We start from the raw sequence: 18,946 nt of genomic DNA, 5'->3' as shown, positions 1-18,946 counted from the left end.
TTACAGCAGGCAAGGAAAATTACCTCAACCTGAGGTAACAGGAGCAACATCAATTCATCATCTGTGACCAGGATTGCTTAAGCCTCTTTGTGGTCAAAATATAGCAATGCTCATGTCAGGGACCGAACAGAAGTGAGTCTCAAAATGAGCTTAAAATATGAGTTAAAAGATGTACAGTAATAGACAAAATATATTTTACTTATTCCTAGTAACCAACAACAATTCCAAGCTTCTAGAATGGGCAGGAATTGCTAGGTAGCATATTTCTACCTTTTACAGTCAGATACTTTAAAATTCTATTTTTTTGGGGGGGGCGCCTGGGTGGCTCAGTGGGTTAAGCCTCTGCCTTGGGCTCAGGTTGTGATCTCGGGGTCCTGGGATCGAGCCCCGCATTAGGCTTTCTGCACAGCGGGGAACCTGCTTCCCCCTCTCACTCTGCCTGCCTCTCTGCCTACTTGTAATCTCTGACTTGTGATCTCTCTCTGTCAAATAGATAAATAAAAATCTTTTAAAAAAATAAATAATTTTTTAAAAAGATTTAATTTATTTATTTCACAGACAGAGATCATAAGTCAGACAGAGATTACAAGTAGGCAGAGAGGCAGGTAGAGAGGGGGAAGCAGGCTCCCCGCTGTGCAGAAAGCCTAATGCGGGGCTCGATCCCAGGACCCTGGGATCATGACCTGAGCGGAAGGCAAAGTCTTTAACCCACTGAGCCACCCAGGTGCCCCCACTTTAAAATTCTTAAAGAAAACTCGAACAAAGGGGTACCTGGGTGCCTGGGTGTCTCGGTCGGTTAAGCTTCTACCTTCGGCTCGGGTCATGATCCCAGGGTCTTGGGTTGGAGCCCCGTATTGGGCTCCCTGCTCCGCGGGCGGCCTGCTTCTCCCTCTCCCAGTCCCCCTGCTTGTGTTCCTGCTCTTGCTATCTTTCTCTCTGTCAAATAAATAAATAAAATCTCCAAAAAAAACCTGGAAAGCAGTATCAAACTTCTTTTAAACCTTTTTTTGAAAAAATTATTTTTTAATTTATTTTGATAGAGATCACAAGTAGGCAGAGAGGCAGGCAGAGAGAGAAGGAAGCAGACTCCCTGCTGAGCAGACAGCTTGATGCGAAGCTAGATCCCAGAACCCTGACATCATGACCTGAGCTGAAGGCAGACGCTTAACCCACTGAGCTACCCAGGTGCCCCAAAAGTATTAAAATTCTTAAAAAATATCACCAGGGAGGGTATGTGCTATGTTAAGTGCTGTTAAATGGGTAAGTCTGATGTCTCACAGACCTGTACCCCTGGGGAAAATAATACATTATATGTTACTAAAAATAGCAAGTTAAAACCAAAACCAAAACCAACCAAAAAAAAAAAAAAAGCACCAAAGCAGAGAATATGCCATCCCCTTGGGATAATTTGTGATAACCTGGTGAATCATAAAATGAAATTATGGATCACTGATGCACTTAATTCTTAATGTGAAAGTAATTTAAGCTAGCAGTATGTTCATCTTCCAATTTAGTATCAGTCTTACAAATAAACTACATATATAAATTGTTTGCCTTCCCTTCTGGGGTTAAAGAATTAAAAGGTTTCTAAGAATTGAAGGATTGTAAGAATTAAAATCAGGGGCGCCTGGGTGGCTCAGTGGGTTAAAGCCTCTGCCTTCGGCTCAGGTCATGATCTCAGGGTTCTGGGATCAAGCCCAGCATCGAGCTCTCTGTTCAGCACGGAGCCTGCTTCCCTTTCTCTCTCTCTCTGCCTGCCTCTCTGCTTACTTGTGATCTCTCTCTGTCAAATAAATAAAAATAAAAATCTTTAAAAAAAGAATTAAAATCAGCATTCTTTTTAAGATTTTTAAAATTTATTTCAGGAGAGGGCAAAGAGGGAGAATCCCCAGACTTCCCACTGAGTGGAGAGCCCAATGTAGGGCCCAATTCCAAGACCCTGAGATCACGACCTGAGCGGAAATCAAGAGCTGGATGCTCATCCGACTGAGCTACCCAAATGCCCCTAAAATCAGCTTTCTTACTATTCAACCCAGGGGTAAATTATTAGCTGCTTCTAGATAAGCTGGTCCATAACTGCTCTATGTTCAAGTACATGAATTTATCCTACACTATGACCTTTCCTTTTATTAGTGTGCACTGTGGAGTAACAGCCATGTTCATTCTGGACAAAAATATATATATACCTGTCAATTACCAGACGCACACTGTGGAGAGTAGAGTAGTTCCATAGCAATCAGAAGTGTGTATGAATTCTTGTTAGTAGCAAGTTATGCTAAATGTTAGTAATTTGGCAGCACAGGTGCAATGGCAAAGGAACAATGCAGTCTCACCGTGGATATTAACAAAGGTGGTTAACACTTTCAGAGCAGGTGAATCTTACTGAATCCACACAGGATAAAATTATACAAGAAAGAAAGCTAAACTAGTGCATCTTCAGCCTCTCCCCACAAGACATGGCCCAGTGACTACTTGATGAATTACAAGAAAACCGAAGGAAAACTCCAAGACCCCACTTTTCTGCTGATCTGGTTGGTCCTTCTGTCTTTTTTTTTAGCAAAGAAACCAACACATAGTAACCACTGTGTGTTTGTTACTACTAACATCCAGACCATTTCTGGGAAGGAAATTAAAAAAGGAACGGGAATTGGCAAACATTGCAAACACAATGAAGATCTTAATGTTCAAACAAAACTAACAGCCAGTTCTAGCAATAATAACTCACTATGTGCTGGGGCGGGGTATCACAGCTAAAAGTGTCTAACTTCCTCAGCAACTGAATAAAAAATACAGCCCCGGCCATTTTTTGAGTACCTACTATTAGTGTCCCATTTTAAGGGCCTGGGCTCTGGTAAAGAGACCAAGGTTTGAGTTTGAGTTCCTCTTAGTAACTGTGTCATGTGGGTATGCTTAAATTACTTAACCTCTCAGAGGTTTCAAAGATTCCTCATCTGTAAAATGGTAATCATTGTGCTGATATTGGGGTCCTGGGATAGAGGTCCACATCAGGCTCCGTGCCCAGCAGGGAGTCCTGCTTGAGGATTCTCTCTCTCTCTCTCTCTTTCGGTCCCCACTCTCTCTCAAAAAAATGAATCTTTTTAAAAATAATCATGCTGTTATAGGGTTGTTCTGAGGACTAAGTAGGACTATATAGGTAAACACAATGATAGCTATTATATTATATTACTATTCCCAGTCAAGGACCATAGAAAGGTTCTTTCGTCAGTTAAGACTGCAGACAGTTTTACAATCTTTTCAACGGCACCTCAGTGATTCATTAAGAACACTTAAGCCCAGAAAAGTGAAGTCAGTTACCCAAAGCCACACAGCTTGGAAACAACCCAAAAAAGCAGGATTCCAGGCCAGACTCCATTAAGAACATTGGTCTTTACCTTAATTAAGCCACAGTGCCGAATATGAACAGAATCCTTCCCTTTTTAGGGCTCAAGTGGCTAATTATTTTTTAATTCAGCAAAGCATTATTGGTAATTCCTTATATGCCAAGCACTGTCCTATGTGCTGGGGTTATGGTGGTGATCCCTGACCTTTTATAAAGTTTATGGTTTAGTGGGAAAGACAATCAACAGGTAATCGGGTGACTGTGAGTATAACAACGACGATGACGATGACGACGAAGATGCAGACTAAGGCATGTAACTGTCTGGGAGAGGCGTTGGCCATTTTAGCAAGAATGATCCGAAAGGTGGGAGGGGCATGCAGCTGAGCTTGTTCGACAAACAAAAAGAACCAATGAGGTTGGAGACAGGATACGAGAGGCTGATGATGGTAGGAATGTCCTTGAAGGTAAGGAGCGGACTCGGGTATTTTGTCCCCGCAGGATCGAAGAGCATAGGATCCAGGTTGAGGCGCATCCCAATTCGAGGCCTGGTTACGTCTGGGCCGTGGGAAAATTACCTAATATCTTCTATTTTCACCGTGTGTAAAAAGGCAGGCATGGTTACCGCTACCAAGGCTGCCGTGAGGATTCAATCAGGCAATGCGCATTCGCACAGTCACTATGGTATTTGCGGAACTAGGTACGAATGCCAGTCCGCGCGCGCCCTCCCCTGTGGTCGTGCCCGTGCCTGGGCCCTCTACACCAGCACCCCCAGGACCTGGGCAGCACACCCCCAGTTTAGAGAAGGACCTCCCGGGAGAAAGCCCCCGCCCCGAACTCCCCACCAGTAAACGGCCCAAACCCGCGGCGCGCCAGATCCTTCCCGAACTGGCCCGCGCGGCCCCTCCCCGCAGCACGCTCCCCGGCAGCACGAGTGAACCAAAACGCCATTTCCACCCTCCCCTCCCACACGCGGCCCTCCCTGCCAGGGTCGTCCAGAAGCACCCACCCGGCACCTCGCCCTCCGTCCCACACGCCGCCCCGCGTGACGTAAGGCCCCAGCCGGGACGCGGCGGCCGCCCCCCCGCCCCTCCGGGCTTCCCCCGGCCACCCCGGCGGCCGCACCGCGGGCCGCGCGCCTCACGGGCCGCCCGCCGCCGCCGCCACGGCCACGGTCACGGCTCGGCGGGGTAGGCTGCTCACCACGACGCTGGGGCTGCGGGTCGCCATTACGGAGCCGGCGGGCGTGCGGGTCGACGGCAGCCTGAAGAGGAGGAAGCCGGCGGCGCAGCAGAGGAGGCGGAGGTTCCGCTGAAGGTGGCGACACGCGGGAGAACTGAGCGATGCGCTCGTCGCAGCGCTCTAGGCCGCCGCCGGAGCAGAGGCAAAGCACGCCCCGCCCCGCCCCGCCCCAGCTCCGCCCCCCAGACTGCCCCGAGCCTGGGCGGGCGCCCGCTGGTGTCCACACTCCCGAAGGGGGGGGCTTTCCTGCGGAAAAAGCGGAGACTCCTCGCGTGCGGCCTCTGTCACGCTTTCCCCGCGTCCGCCAGCCGGAGGGCTCCCGAATTCCCAATCCTGCCGCCGCCTCGCTTCTTCCTTGCGGCCCTAAACTGGGCTCCGGCTCTACCGCTTGCAGTCACCGCGTGCTTCTCTCGCCCGGCGTCCCCTTCCCAAGACCTTGGACCACATTGCGGATTTCATTTTCCAGCCTGGTGGCCCAGTTCTACCAAAAAACTTTAACTGTGGGCGCCTGGGTGGCTCAGTGGGTTAAGCCTCTGCCTTCAGCTCAGGTCATGATCTCAGGGTCCTGTGATGGAGCCTCGCATTGGGCTCTCTGCTCAGCGGGGAGCCTGCTCCCCAACCCCCACCCCCCACCCCCGCCTCTCTGCCTTCTTGTGATCTCTCTCTCTGTTAAATAAAGAAATAAAAAACCTTTTGAAAAAAAACTTTAACTGGGTGTGCGAGTTCAGACCTAGAGCTGTAGAGTCAGCAGGTCAGGGTCCAGATCCGCTGGAGAACACCCAACTGCTGTGTGGCCTTGTGTGAATCAGACCCAATGAGCCTCTTTTCATCTCTGTTAAGTGAGGATATTAACAGGATCGTTGTGAGGATTAGACATGGTATCTGTGTGTGCATATGTATATGGATTGCACCGTACCTGAGACATTGCATAATCAGCAAATGGGAAATGTGGCTGTTACCGATCCTTATTTTTGCCTCCACAAATCCCTGTATGGAACTGGGCAGGGGATCTTCCCTGACCTGACCTAGTCTTACATAGGTCGGGTAAGCAAATAATCGGTTGTGCCATTCCTGACGTTGCTACTGCTTCTACCCCCACCACAGTGCCCAGCACATAGTAGGGGTCTTCTATTAGGGCCACTGAGGGATACGTGATGGTAAGAGATTTGTGACACTGGGCAAGTCACTGAACTCCTCTGAGCCTTCATCAAAAAAAAAAAAAAATTCTTGCTGTGAAGGGTTGTTCCGAGAATTGTAAAAACCATTTTTGTAGCACACTACTTGCCTCCTAGTAGGTGCTCAAGAAATAGTAGCAGTTATAATTGTAGACATATGAGTATGTGAACACCACAGCGTCCAAGTTTCTCGCCCCCCACCCCCAATCATGGAACGATTAACAGACTGTAGTGGAAAAGGTACATGTAGGCTTTGGACTGAGAAAGATCTAAGTTGAAATCCTGAGTTCACCACTAACCAGTGTTAGACCTTGAGCAGGATCGTTGACCTCCGTGTGCCTCAGTTTCCTTATTTGTCAAATGAAGATAATATCTCCATCACAGAGCATGGCGAAGTTTAAACAAAATAATGCCAGAGCTCCTAATATAGTCCTTGCTTCAAAAAATGTTAATACCAATGCTGTGTGTTCCATATTTTTGCCTGAAACAATTCTTCACTCTATTTATCCTTCTAGCATATGAAACCTCTTCTCCATTCTCCTACTGATGGACATTTCTGCAGTTTGCAGGTTTCGTTTACCGCAAATAGTGCTGCTATGAACATTTTATACATATTTTGTACATAAACACATGAATGCATGTCTCTTGGATATAGACTTTGAGATTCATTACCAGCACATTTTTATTACTTATCCTTTTAACAAACACTGTGTTCCACCAGGAATTAATTCATAGCAGTTCCGGTTTATACATTGGACCCCCTGCACAGGTGGACTGAGTGCCTTTCTTTCTCCCCTCCTTTCTCCCTCACTTCCTGCCTTCCTTCCTCTCTCCCACTCTCTCTCCCTTTTCTTTTCTTTTCTTTCTTTTTCTCTCTTCTCTCTCTTTCTTTCTTTGTCTAAGTAAGCCCATCCCCAGCAATGGAGACCTGAGCCAAGATCAAGGAGTCAGGCCAACTGAGCCAGCCAGGTGCCGCTCCCTGCCCACCCCCTCCGCCATTTGTTTCTAAATAAGATATCCAACACTTCCAGAGCTCTTCTGGCTTGTCGGTGGCTTGCAAAATCTTTCTCTGAGCCCTGTGGTAGCACATATACTCTTGTATTCTCACGGAGGTTTGAAATAAACACTGATAGCCTGGTGATTGTCAGGACAAACAGTACTATTATTTCAGTCCTGTCATTCTATGACAACTTGGAGCTTTTGTTTGTGTTTAAAATTTAAAACAGCAGATAGTTCAAGTTGCGAGATGCAGTACTTTTGTTTGGGAAGTGGAAATCTGGCTCACATATGAAATATTTTCCTGAATTTGGACAATATATTTAAAATCAAAGTGTGTTATTTTAAAATTATAACAGTTGGGGCATCTGGCTGGCTCAGTCAGTGAAACATGCGACTCTTGGATCTCAGAGACGTGAGTTCAACCCCACATTGGGTGTGAAGCCTACTTTAAAAATATTGGAAAATTAGGGGCGCCTGGGTGGCTCAGTGGGTTAAAGCCTCTGCCTTAGGCTCAGGTCATGATCCCAGGCTGCTGGGATCGAGCCCCGCATAGGGCTCTCTGCTCAGCAGGGAGCCTGTTTCCTCCTCTCTCTCTGCCTGCCTCTCTATCTACTTATGATCTCTGTCTGTCAAATAAATAAATAAAATATTTTAAAAAATTGGAAAATTAAAATTACAATTGTCTTAAACCCAAAAAAGAAATCAAGAAAATAATTACTACTCATTATTACAGAAAATAAAATTTTCATGTAGAGAAATAATTGTCATTTTTTTTTTGAGAGAGAGAAAGCATGCAGGCTCACTCCAGCAGGGTTGGGGGGCAGAGGGTTAGGGAGAGAGAATCTCAAGCAGGTTCTGCTCCCAGCACAGAGCCTAACTCAGGGCTTCACTCTCAACCCTGAAATCATGACCTGAGCCAGAACCAAGATTCAGATGCTTAACCGATTGAGCCACCCAGGTGCCCCAATTTTGTAATTTTAAAATAAAAATTATCAGGCACCTGGGTGGCTCAGTGGGTAAGGCTCTGCCTTCGGCTCAGGTCATGATCTCAGGGTCCTGGTATCGAGTCCCACATTGGGCTCTCTGCTCAGCAGGGAGCCTGCTTCCTCCTCTCTCTCTGCCTGCCTCTCTGCCTACTTGTGATCTCTGTCTGTCAAATAAATAAATAAAATCTTAAAAAAATAAAAATAATAATAATTATTATTTACTTTGGGGCACCTGGGTGTCTGAGTGAGTTAAGCATCTGCCTTCAGCTCAGGTCATGATCTCAGAGTCCTGGGATCATATCCTGCATTGGGCTCCCTGCTGGGTTTGAGGGGAGCCTGCTTCTCCCTTTCCCTTTGCTGCTTCCCTTGCTTGTACTCACTCTCTTTCTGTCAAATGAATAAATAAAATCTTTGATTAAAATATTATCTACTCTGGGTGTGAAATATGCGAGGTATGCCAGTTTTACTAGAATATTCGCATGCAGGAAGCGATAAGGAAAGCTTGGGTGTAACCCAACATTCCCCTTCTTTACTCCTGCCTTTCCAAAAAGTCTACTTGTTTGGACAGAATGAGGAATTATTTACCTTCCACAACCAATTTCGAGTATATTTCGGCTCCACACGTTTCTTCACTTAGTAAGTAAGCTGTATTTCTATGAAAAAAAAAAAATCACCACAAAAGTACTTATCCTAAATGTTGGATTTTAAAATTGAATTTAGAGGAGCTTTCCCAATAATCTTGGATTATTTCCACCTTCATCAGAATAAATTTCCATAAACTTTGCTTTGACTCCGGGAACTGGATGAACACTGAACTAGTATTGGAATTAACGAATGATGGGATGGTTCATTTACGTGTCCCTTTGGCTGGCCACAGCGCCCTGGTAATTTGGACAAATATTCTGGATGTTTCTGCGAAGGTGTTTTTTGGATGGGATTAACATTTAAATCAGTGGACTTTGACTAAAGCAGATTACCTTTCCCCAATGTGGGTGGGCCTTATCCAATCATTTGAAGGCCTGGAAAGAGCAGAAGGCTGACCTCCCCTGAGCGAGAAGGAATTCGGGCCCCCAACTGCCTTTGGACTGGAACCGCAGCTCGTCCCTGAGTGTCCAGCCTGCCGGCCTCTCCCATCAGATTTTGGACTCGTTGAGCTTCCGCAATCGTGAGCCAGTTCCTTCAAATAAACCTCTCTTGCTCTCTTTCGTGTTCCCCCTCCTCTCTTCTCCCCATCCCCCCCATACACACATCCCATTAGTTCCCTTTCTCTGGGGAACCCTAATACAACTGGTTTCCTATTGGAAGCCTCTAATGATCTAGATGGCTACTTCTTTAAAGCTATCACTTCACTTTTCCTTGTGAACGGGACACACACAGTCATGATCAATTTTCCTAGGTAGCAAATATGGTATTTACTTTTTCACAAATTTCGCTCTGTTAGTGTTTGAACTCCCATGTCGAAAGGGGGGGATTGCAGATTCTTAAAAAGGCCCGGGTCGTAGATTTGTGCCATATAATGAATGACATAACCGTGGTACTGAGAGCATTGAGGTTCCTTACTGTGCTCTACGGCAGGACACCTCAGCCTCCTTTTCCTAAAGATATTTTATGTCCATGGAAGGAGGTAATTTACTATGCCCACTGGGCTACCCACTCGTGGCCGGGCAGCTTCCTGCGATTTCGGGGCTCTGGCATGGGCGCAGCTGGACGGCACGTCCTGCCGGGACGCCTGTGGGTCCAGCAAGGGGCACAATCTTGAATCTTCCCTCTCATCCCCGCCCGGGAGGAGAATGAGTCGGTTGTCTCCAACGGCTAACGCCTGAGTGCGCTGGCTCTGTTATCTGTGAACACCTAGCTCGCCGTCCTTGAGAGGGCTGCATCGTATTTGGAAAAGATTAGAAACAGGGAGAAGGGTTATCACTAGTTTAACTCTGTGGTAAAGGGAGAATGTGCTTGTCTTGGTACGCACCACGCAAGCTGGCAGACAAGACCAAGGCAGAGAAGCTGGAATTAAAAAGCGGTGGCCCCCCAGACGCATCCTGGCTTAGGGCGATTCAGTGATTCCTACTTACACCTGGTGGGGAAATGAAAACTCTGGGACAAATGCTGCCATGGGCAAGTTGCTGGGGTAACCATCCCTCCCAGGCAAACTGGAAAGTAGAGTCCTCCCAGCGGTGGCAGAGGGCCTGGGTGGGGACGCCTTTCAATACTGTGGATGGCCGTTCTTGGCTGCGGTCTCCTGACCTCCGACCACAATTTTCTTCCTCTCCAGTTGTCCCCGGCCACCCTGCCTAGCAGAATTGTGCTTCAGGCTCGTGGGCTGCCTCCCGTTTCCCGGTCTACCACGGAGCCCCGGCTTCCTTTCCACATCAGCTTGGATTCCACCAGAACCCCTCTCTTGCCAACTGCTGGAAGTGCTTTGTAGCCTTTTTTTTTTATTAGGGTTTTGTTTGTCAGAGAGAGAGGGAGAGAGGGTGCGAGTGCCCAAGCAGGGGGAGCAGTAGGCAGAGAAGCAGGCTCCCCGCGGAGCAGAGAGCCCGATGCGGGACTCCATCCCAGGACCCTGGGATCATGACCTGAGCCAAAGGCAGAGGCTTAACCCACTGAGCCACCCAAGCACCCCTCCTTTGTACCTTTCTTAATTCTGCTTTGCCAAGATGGCAAAGCCACACCATGGTTCAGCCCCACAGCCTGTTTTATCTACCCCTACCAGGCAGCAGAGAAAATCCCACAACCATGGAGATGGGTTCATGGGCTCAGGTCTCTTCTGGGCCCTAAACAGCCTGCCACAGTCCTTTGCAAGTCCTTGGTCAGCACCCCCTCTTGTTCCCCTCAGGAATGTTGTGAACATCTGCCCTCATTCAGCCTCGTCATCCTCACTCTGGAAGGTAGACTGGGCCCCATTAACTACGAAGAGAGCAACGGAAACGAGGGAAGAAGCGCGTCAGTCCCTCCCACCACATCTACGCGGTCTTCTCTCTCCTCCAAGGCCAGAGGTGAGGAGCCCCTCTGACCAGCAGATCCATCCCCTCTGGTGCCTGTCTCTTTTATTGTCTCACAGCTCTGTCCTCCTCATCTTTCCCCTCAGGCCTGTACAGACTCAAGTTTCTCTTCTCCCAAAAAATAAGTCAGTGAATACTGGAGTGAATGAATGAATGTGCATGTTGAAAGTCCTCTCCTGATGTCATCCCTCATGTTCTCAGAAAAATTTCCATAACATTCTGAGGAAAATCTGATGTTGTGAAACAGTTTATGACAGGAATGTCTACAGCAAGTTAACTGCTGTTGTAAGTCACGCGTACTAGCTTTAGCTCCAACAAAGAAACAAGTTTATAACAAGTAAGGCCAGGTGCTATATCATAGGACTATGTATTCTTATTGGATTCTTTTCAAATTCTGTATCTCTTCTTCTGAAAATTGTCAGCCACCCATCACCCAGAGTTTCCCTCATTCAATCTCTAGGCTAACATTCCATGTCTAGATCAGGGTCTTCTTCTGTTGGGCCCCAAGAGGCTAAGATGGCGCCAGGTGGCCTTCTCTTCGGGATCGGGAACCCACATGGCCGACCACAAAGGCGCCAAAGTGACGGTTTCGGTTTCCCATCAGTTTCGTTTCCCGCGAGTCTCCACCCCCTGCAGGGCGTGTCTCTCCCAACTCCCCCCGACTCGGCACATCCCCATTGGCCCCCACTTTGCTGACCTCACTTCCCTTCCCTCACCCCATATAAGCCGCTGCCCTGCTCAATAAAGCGAGATCCTGCTTCGTCAGACCTCCCGAGCCCGGTGTCTTCTGTGGGTGCGTTCCGGGTTCGCGACACTCACCATCCCGCTCAGCCCCAAGGAGAGGCCTCCGGCTGGCCCGGGCGCCTCCTCCCCTCGGCGGGGAGCCCATCATTCTTCTTCTTCTTTTTTTTTTTTTGACAGGCAGAGATCACAAGTAGGCAGAAAGGCAGGTAGAGAGAGAGGAGGGGAAGCAGGCTCCCTGATGAGCAGTTAGCCCGATGCGGGGCTTGAACCCAGGACCCTGGGATCATGACTTGAGCTGAAAGCAGAGGCTTTAACCCAATGAGCCACCCAGGCGCCCCATAGATCAGGGTCTTCTTAACGTCCACTAAACTCTTACTGGCAGGACTTAATTTTCTCCCAGCTGCCTACTGTGGTCATCTTAACGTCTTTCATAGCTTTCTGATATTATTGCAGGGAGTCTTTTATATAGACTGATTTCTAGAACTTTCAAAATTGCACATGGCTCACAGAAGTTGTTGTCTGCTTAGGATTTTTTTAAAAAGATTTTGTTTATTTATTTGACAGAGATTACAGGTAGGCAGAGAGGCAGGCAGAGATTAGGGGGAAGCAGGCTCCCTGCAGAGCAGAGAGCCTGATGTGGGGCTCAATCCCAGGACCCTGAGATCGTGACCTGAGCCAAAGGCAGAGGCTTAACCCATTGAGCCACCCAGGCACCCCAGGATTTTTTTTTTTAATAAACTGTTTAGTAAATTAAAAAAAAAAAAGGAATTCTTTTTCGGGGAGATGCCTGGGTGGCTCAGTCGGTTAAGCATCAGACTCTTGGTTTTGACTCGGGTCATGATCTCATGGGTCGTGGGGTTGAGCCCCGCTTTGGACTCCCCAGTTGGTGCAGAGTCTGCTGAGATTCTCTCCCCCTCTGCTCCTCCCCCTGCTCGCTTGCTAGCTCTCTCAGCTAAATAAATACAATCTTTAAAAAAAAAAAAAATTCAGTCACAGCACCAGCTTCGTGAGTTGTTCAGACTTCTCCCTTGCCATTAGCCTCCTCACTCACTGCGCTCTGTCTTCCGCACCCACAACGGTGCCAGAACACCTTGGCTTGGACAACACCATGGACTGTTCTCTGGCCAGATCCAATGGATGCTATTTTTGGCCTAGAACCGTCCTCGCTGTTGTATTTGACATGATTTGTCACTGGGTTCTTGTGCCTCTCTATTCCTTTGGCTTCTGGGACACACCACCCTCCTGACTGTCCTGCCTCTCGATTCTGGTTTTCTCTCTCCACCTTCTCAGTACAGATGGTTCCCGACTTACCTACATTTTTTCGACTTTATGGTGGTGCAACAGCGGTACACCTTCGGTAGAACATATACCTGGAATTTAGGATTTTGGTCTTTTCCCAGGCTGGCAGCATACCGTACGGTCCTCTCTCGTGAAGCTGGGTGGCGGCAGCAAGCCACAGCTCCCAGTCGGTCACACGGTCACGGGGTGGGGGGGGCGGTGAACGACCCATACATTGACAACCATTCTGGTTTTTTGCTTTCGGTACAGTATTGAATACATTCCATGAGATCTTCAACACTTGATTATACAATAGGCTTTGCATTAGATGATTTTGCCCAACTGTAGGCTCATGTAGGTGTTCTGAGCATGTTAAGGTGGCTAGGCTAAGCTGTAATATTTGATAGGTTAGGTGTAGTAAATGCTTTTTGATTTATGATATTTTCAACTTACAGTGGGTTTATCAGGGTCTCCCCCCACTGTAAGCGGGGCAAGGTGTGTATACCCTTCCCCAGCATTAACATTTAATATAACCACACCCAGTACAATGATCAAAATCGGGAAATTAACATTGATGTAACATTATTAATTAATCTAGAATCCTTATCTAAATTTCATCAGTCGTCCCGTCAGTGTACTTTTTCCGGACCAACATCTGATCCGGGAGCACATGTTGCCTTCCCTTAAATCTCCTTAACCTCCTTTATTCTGGAACAGCTCCCGTGTTTGTCTGTTATGACCTTCACGTTTCTCGAAGGGCACTGGCCAGTTATTCTGTAGAATATCCCTCGGTTCAGGTTTGTCTGATGTTACTACACGACGGAATTTCAGGTGTTCCATTTTGGACGAGAAACACAACAGTCACAACGGTGTGTTTCTCTATTAGGAGGCACAGGCTTGTCAATTTGTCCCTTTTAAAAAAAAGATTTTATTTATTTATTTGACAGAGAGAGACACGGCGAGAGAGAGAGAACACAAGCAGGGGGAGTGGGAGAGGGAGAAGCAGGCTTCTGCTGAGCAGGGAGCGTGATTCGGGGTTCCATCCCAGGACCCTGGGGTCATGACCTGAGTCAAACACAGACACTTAACGACTGAGCCACCCAGGTGCCCTAGTTTGTTCCATTATTGATGATCAGTTGAATCACTCAGTTAAGGCAGTGTCCGCCATATTTCTTCACTACATACTATTTTCCTCCTTGTAATTAATAAGGATCATGAGGCAGGCTGCTTGGAGACTGAACTATTCTGTTCCCCATCAAACTTTCACTGACTCATTCTGGTATCTACTGGTGATTCTGGACTATAATAGTTCTTACTGGGATGTTTGTCGAATGTTGCTCTTTCCATTAATATCATTCCTTCTTCACTTACTATTTGGAATGCTGCTATAATAAAGAGCGTTCTCTTCTCTCTATTCATTAGTTCTTAAATTATTTAAATCACCAGAGACCCAGGCATTTTATCCTGTAGGTAGTGATCCATCAGTAGCATTAATTACTTTTGTGCCCAGAAGTTGGCTCTTGGGAGTCCCTTTGTGTTGGTTCCTGTGTCTTTGTGGTTATTTTCCCATCATTCTTTGAGCACTTTCTTAATTTCTGGCACCAAAAGATACACCAGGCTCATCTTGTACTTTTCCTATCTTAGCCTTGGAATTGGCTGTTTTTCCAAAAAGCCCTGGTTCCACTCATTGGAAAGTAGTATTAGAAGTAGGAGAAAATACTAGTATTAGAAGCTAAGTTCTGGGTATTAGGTTATAACATTTATTTTATTTTATTTTATTATTCTTTGTATTCCAGGAAGACATTTACTGTTTGCTGAATTAGAAATCAGACGGAAAACCATCCCAGGCTTTGAGTGCTCAAAGACATGATCCAGAAGTCAAGCCTTTCTTCCCATTCTATTATACCCTTCTCAGGTTTGTCCCCTCTTGGTCACAAGATGTCTCCTGTAGCTCCAGACATTCACACAAGATTCAAAGCACAACAGGAGGGAAGAGGGCTCCCCAAGACCCTATTTCTACAATTCTCTAATAAGGAAGAAAAGTCTTTCTCATATACCCCCCTGTAATCTAGATGGCCAAAAACTGTGTCACACTTACTTCTCTCTAGACTGGTCAGTGGTCAGTGGGAATTGGTTTAGACTGGGCACATTGTCCACTGAACAAGACCCAGGGTTCTGTTAGCAAAGAAAAGAAGGTGGGGGAAAGGACTATTGGAAAGAAAATTAAGAATGTGTGCCACAACAAGGTATAGAGCTGAGTGATATTCTTTTAGACATTCTCACCAAAGTATCTAACCAATGTATATCTGAAAGAAAACAGTGATTCCATTGCACCAAAATGACAAACACCAATATTTTAGTACAGCGTGTTCTCTAGAAATTGAGTATTTAAGGAGCATTTCCTTTTTTAAAAAAAGATTTTATTTATTTTTTTTGACAGAGATAGATTAAGGAGCATTTCCTAAGAAATTGCTAACTGTAAGTCATTGTGCTAGGTATATCAGTGGGCTTGAAGATGAATAAGAAATGGTCCCTATCCTACCTCAATATAGTTATTCCAGAAGAGACAGGATAGATCTAGTGAGGGTTCTCAACCCTGGTGGCACAGTCCAGTCACTTGGGAAGCTTGTAAAATTCTGGCTCCAGGGCCAAGTCCTAAAACAATGAAATGAAACCCTTACAGGCAAAGCTGGGTCAAAGGTTAAAGCTTCAGAATGGGTGAAGATGCAGAGAAGGGGGAACCCTCTTGCACTGTTGGTGGGAATGCAAGGTGGTACAGCCACTCTGGAAAACAGTGTGGAGGTTCTTCAAAAAGTTGAAAATATATAGAGCTACCCTATGACCCAGCAATTGCACTACTGGGTATTTACCCCGAAGATACAGATGGAGTGAAAAGAAGGGGCACATGCACCCCAGTGTTCATAGCAGGAATTGTCCACGATAGCCAAACTGTGGAAGGAGCCGAGATGCCCTTCAACAGATGAATGGATAAAGAAGATGTGGTTCATGTACACAATGGAGTATTATGCCTCCATCAGAAAGGATGAATACCCAACTTTTGCATCAGCATGGATGGGACTGGAGGGGATTATGTTGAGTGAAATAAGTCAAGCAGAGAAAAACAATCATATGCTTTCACTCCTACGGGGAACATAAGGAATAGCGTGGAGGACCATAGGGGAAGGGAGCAAAATCCAAAGGGGGAGAAATCAGAGAGGGAGAAGAACCATGAGAGACTATGGACCCCGAGAAACAATCTGGGGCTTTCAGAGGGGAGGAGGGGTAGGGGTAACAGGGTGATGGGTATTGAGGAGGGCATGTGCTATGTAACGAGTGCCCTCCTTAATGCCCATCACACATTTAACCCCCCCACCGCTGCCCAACATCTCTTTCTAATGTTGCTTTTTCCTAGGATCAGGCACCAAGTTCAGAATAATACAACTGATGAGGTATTTTACACCAAAACCCATCCTTAGCTGTTCTCCTAGATGCCCGCTAGCACCTGACTCAGTGTGACCTCACAAGCAAAGGTAGGGAGGGGTGTGTGTTAGCAATAATTATAATAGGTATGCTTCATGTATGTTTCATGAGATCAACAGTAAACTGTCTTGTAGTTTAGGCTCACGACACAGGGAAAGTTGTCAAGTCAAAGAAGCTCAAGTTACTTTAGGTTTACCTTTTACTACTATAGGAAATGGTATCTCTTTTCAAGCATTGTAGTGATAGCATTCATGTTTATGGGTGTAAGGGCTAGTGAAGTGGCTGTTTTAGTTTTTAGGATTTTATTTATTTGTTTGGCAGAGGGAGAGGCAGGCTCCCTGCTGAGCAAGGAGCCTGATGTGGGACTCGATCCAGGAACCCTGGGATCATGACCTGAGCCGAAGGCAGACGCTTCATCGACCGAGCCACCCAGGTGCCCTTAACTGTTGTGTTATAGGGATTCTAGCACACACTGTACAGGCCAGATTTTAACACCCTGAAGATTTCCCCGCGGCCTTCTCTGTTTATGAAATGTTCTTGCCCCAAGGTTATCGTACACCACTAGTTACAAGCGGGTCCTTTCCCTTGTGTACTGTTCCCTGCTAAGGTGTTCGGCTCACCTCCATTCTGATACTGTTGGTTATCCTAAGGAACCACTAGAACAATTTGGTCTTTCCATAGATGGTCTCTGCTCTCCCTTTGGGCTTGCCCAAAGATCCCTGCTGTGATTTAAGTAGAGCTGTGCTATCCAGTATGGCGGCCACTAACTACATGTGGCCATTAGTCTACGTTTAAATGAATTACAGTTAAATAAAAAATTTGGTTCCTCAGTCCTCCTAGCCACATTTCAAATGCTCAGTAGCCACTTACAGCTGGTGGCTGCTGTGTTAGCCCACATGGACGGCTGGAGAGCATTTCCATCATTGTAGAAAGAGTGGGACCTCCAGGAAGAATGACAAAGAACAGGGAAGGCTCTACTAAAGCTGATTTCTCTGTAAGCTGATCCTGCTACGAGGGGCCCAAGACTGACAGACTGTTCCAGTATACCAAAGACTCGGGACTTCTAGGATTATCTTAGCCCAGAGTCGGAACACTTCAGGAAGGTAGGCTGCTGGGGCTCCTGGGTGGCTTAGTCGGTTAAGCGTCTGCCTTCGGCTTGGGTCATGATCTCAGGGTCCTGGGATGGAGCCCCGCATCCAGCTCTCTGCTCAGTGGTGAGTCTGCTTCTCCTTTTCCCTCTGTGATCTCTCGCTCTTGCTTTCTCTCAAATAAATAAAATCTTTAAAAAAAAAGTTTATTTAAATAAAAAGTAGACTGCTACTCTAAGTAGAAAGCAAAGTAGGACAGAGTAAAACTGATAAGAAACCGAGTTACAGGTGTCTTAGATCAGAATTGTTCTGAATGTTCTTTGTGGCAGCAGAGCCAGAGCCCCCTTTCTCTTTTCTCTCTTCCAGCCCTCAGTTTAGCAGGCTGTATCGATGCCATTTACCAGTGGACTCCAGCCCAAAGTTCTAAACCAGTAGCATAACTCCTTCCTTGACTGTTAATGCCATATCAATTACCTGATTTGTGGAGGGGTGCTTTTAAAGAAAACCTTGTAGGGGCACCTGGGTGGCTCAGTTAGTTAAGCATCTGCTTTCGGCCCAGGTCAAGATCCTGGAGTCCTGGGATCAAGCCCGAGGTGGGGGGGGGTCCCTGCTCCCTGCTGAGCACTCCCCCTCTCCCTATCCCACTCCCCCCCCCCCCCGCTAATGCACATGCATGCTCGCTCTCTCAAATAAATAAAATCTTAATTAAAAAAAAATCTTGCAAGGCGAGGAAATCAAAGCAGCATAGGGACAGGGAGGGAGCTGAGCAAGAATATGGCCTCAGGGAAAGTCTGGTCCTGGCCTGACTCACAGGGGAAGCCAACCCCCCATACAAGGACTTTGTATCCTAGAATCATTGGCTACCTTGGGAAGGGGAGGGTACCCTCCCAGGCTCCCATGAGGCAAGGGCAAGTAACCAGAGACCTCGCAGGTAGAAATTACAAACCGAAGAAGTGTGGGATGAGGGCACTAGCTGGTCAGGGAAGCAGGGCACCAACAGCAACTCCCACACCCGTGTCCATAGCTACGTGCGACAGCTGCCAGTGAAAATGAGTTACCATGGGGTTTTGTTCTGCTAGAAACATTTTCCTAATAGAGGAAGGCAGTTTAAAGGAATATTATTGCATTATCATGAATAGAAATGACTTTAATAATGACTTTGCATGCTACATAATTAAGACTAGGTCTCATTTCCACCATTTGTTAGAAATTTTAAAAGCAATTGACTGGGCAACAAATTAATGGAATGTTCACTCATTTTTGCTGGTAGCTATTGAGTAATAATTTGTTTAGCTGAACCCAGGTAACATTCTGAAATTTACGTGTATAGAAATGTTTCTACTCAGCTTTATGTGTGGCCTTTTAAAGGCGTACTATCTGATGGGTTTGTAAAAATTAATTTTATTTAGCAATTGTATTTTATCTCCATTTTGTATCTCTTAATAATTCTTAAGTGTCTTTGGGGAGTTTAAATTAGTATAATACTAGATTCATAAGCATCTAGTTTTATACAGTATACTAGAATTACCTGAAATATACTCCTGTAACACATGTAATACCGAGATGGTAATTATATGCAAGTGAGTGCTGACCTCGAGGTGATTTCAAAAACCTC

The 18,946-nt window shown here is 46.4% G+C and overlaps 1 protein-coding gene and 1 long non-coding RNA gene across 3 annotated transcripts in view; one reads left to right on the top strand and one right to left on the bottom strand.

The window, feature by feature from the left end:
- HPRT1 (hypoxanthine phosphoribosyltransferase 1) overlaps positions 1-4,746 on the bottom strand; it is a 41,395-nt gene extending 36,649 nt beyond the window's left edge. The window contains exon 1 of the mRNA XM_032330824.1: positions 4,541-4,746. Coding sequence (XP_032186715.1) covers positions 4,541-4,567 — 27 coding nt within the window. The 5' untranslated portion in view covers positions 4,568-4,746. The remainder of the gene's footprint in view (positions 1-4,540) is intronic.
- A 3,864-nt stretch (positions 4,747-8,610) lies between these two features.
- Positions 8,611-16,557, top strand: LOC116583426. 2 transcript variants are annotated; one of them, XR_004282719.1, is made up of 4 exons: positions 8,611-8,904; positions 10,576-10,735; positions 14,560-14,678; positions 16,176-16,557. It is a non-coding gene; the product is annotated as an uncharacterized LOC116583426 (long non-coding RNA). The 2 variants fall into 2 exon arrangements; XR_004282718.1 differs by lacking the exon at positions 8,611-8,904 and having other exon boundaries at positions 10,457-10,735.
- Positions 16,558-18,946: the final 2,389 nt, after the last annotated feature.

This window comes from Mustela erminea, chromosome X, assembly GCF_009829155.1.
Source record: "Mustela erminea isolate mMusErm1 chromosome X, mMusErm1.Pri, whole genome shotgun sequence".
NCBI classification, from domain to species: Eukaryota; Metazoa; Chordata; class Mammalia; order Carnivora; family Mustelidae; genus Mustela; species Mustela erminea.
Note: the sequence above shows the minus strand (reverse complement) of the source record. Positions and strands in the feature narration are given on the sequence as shown.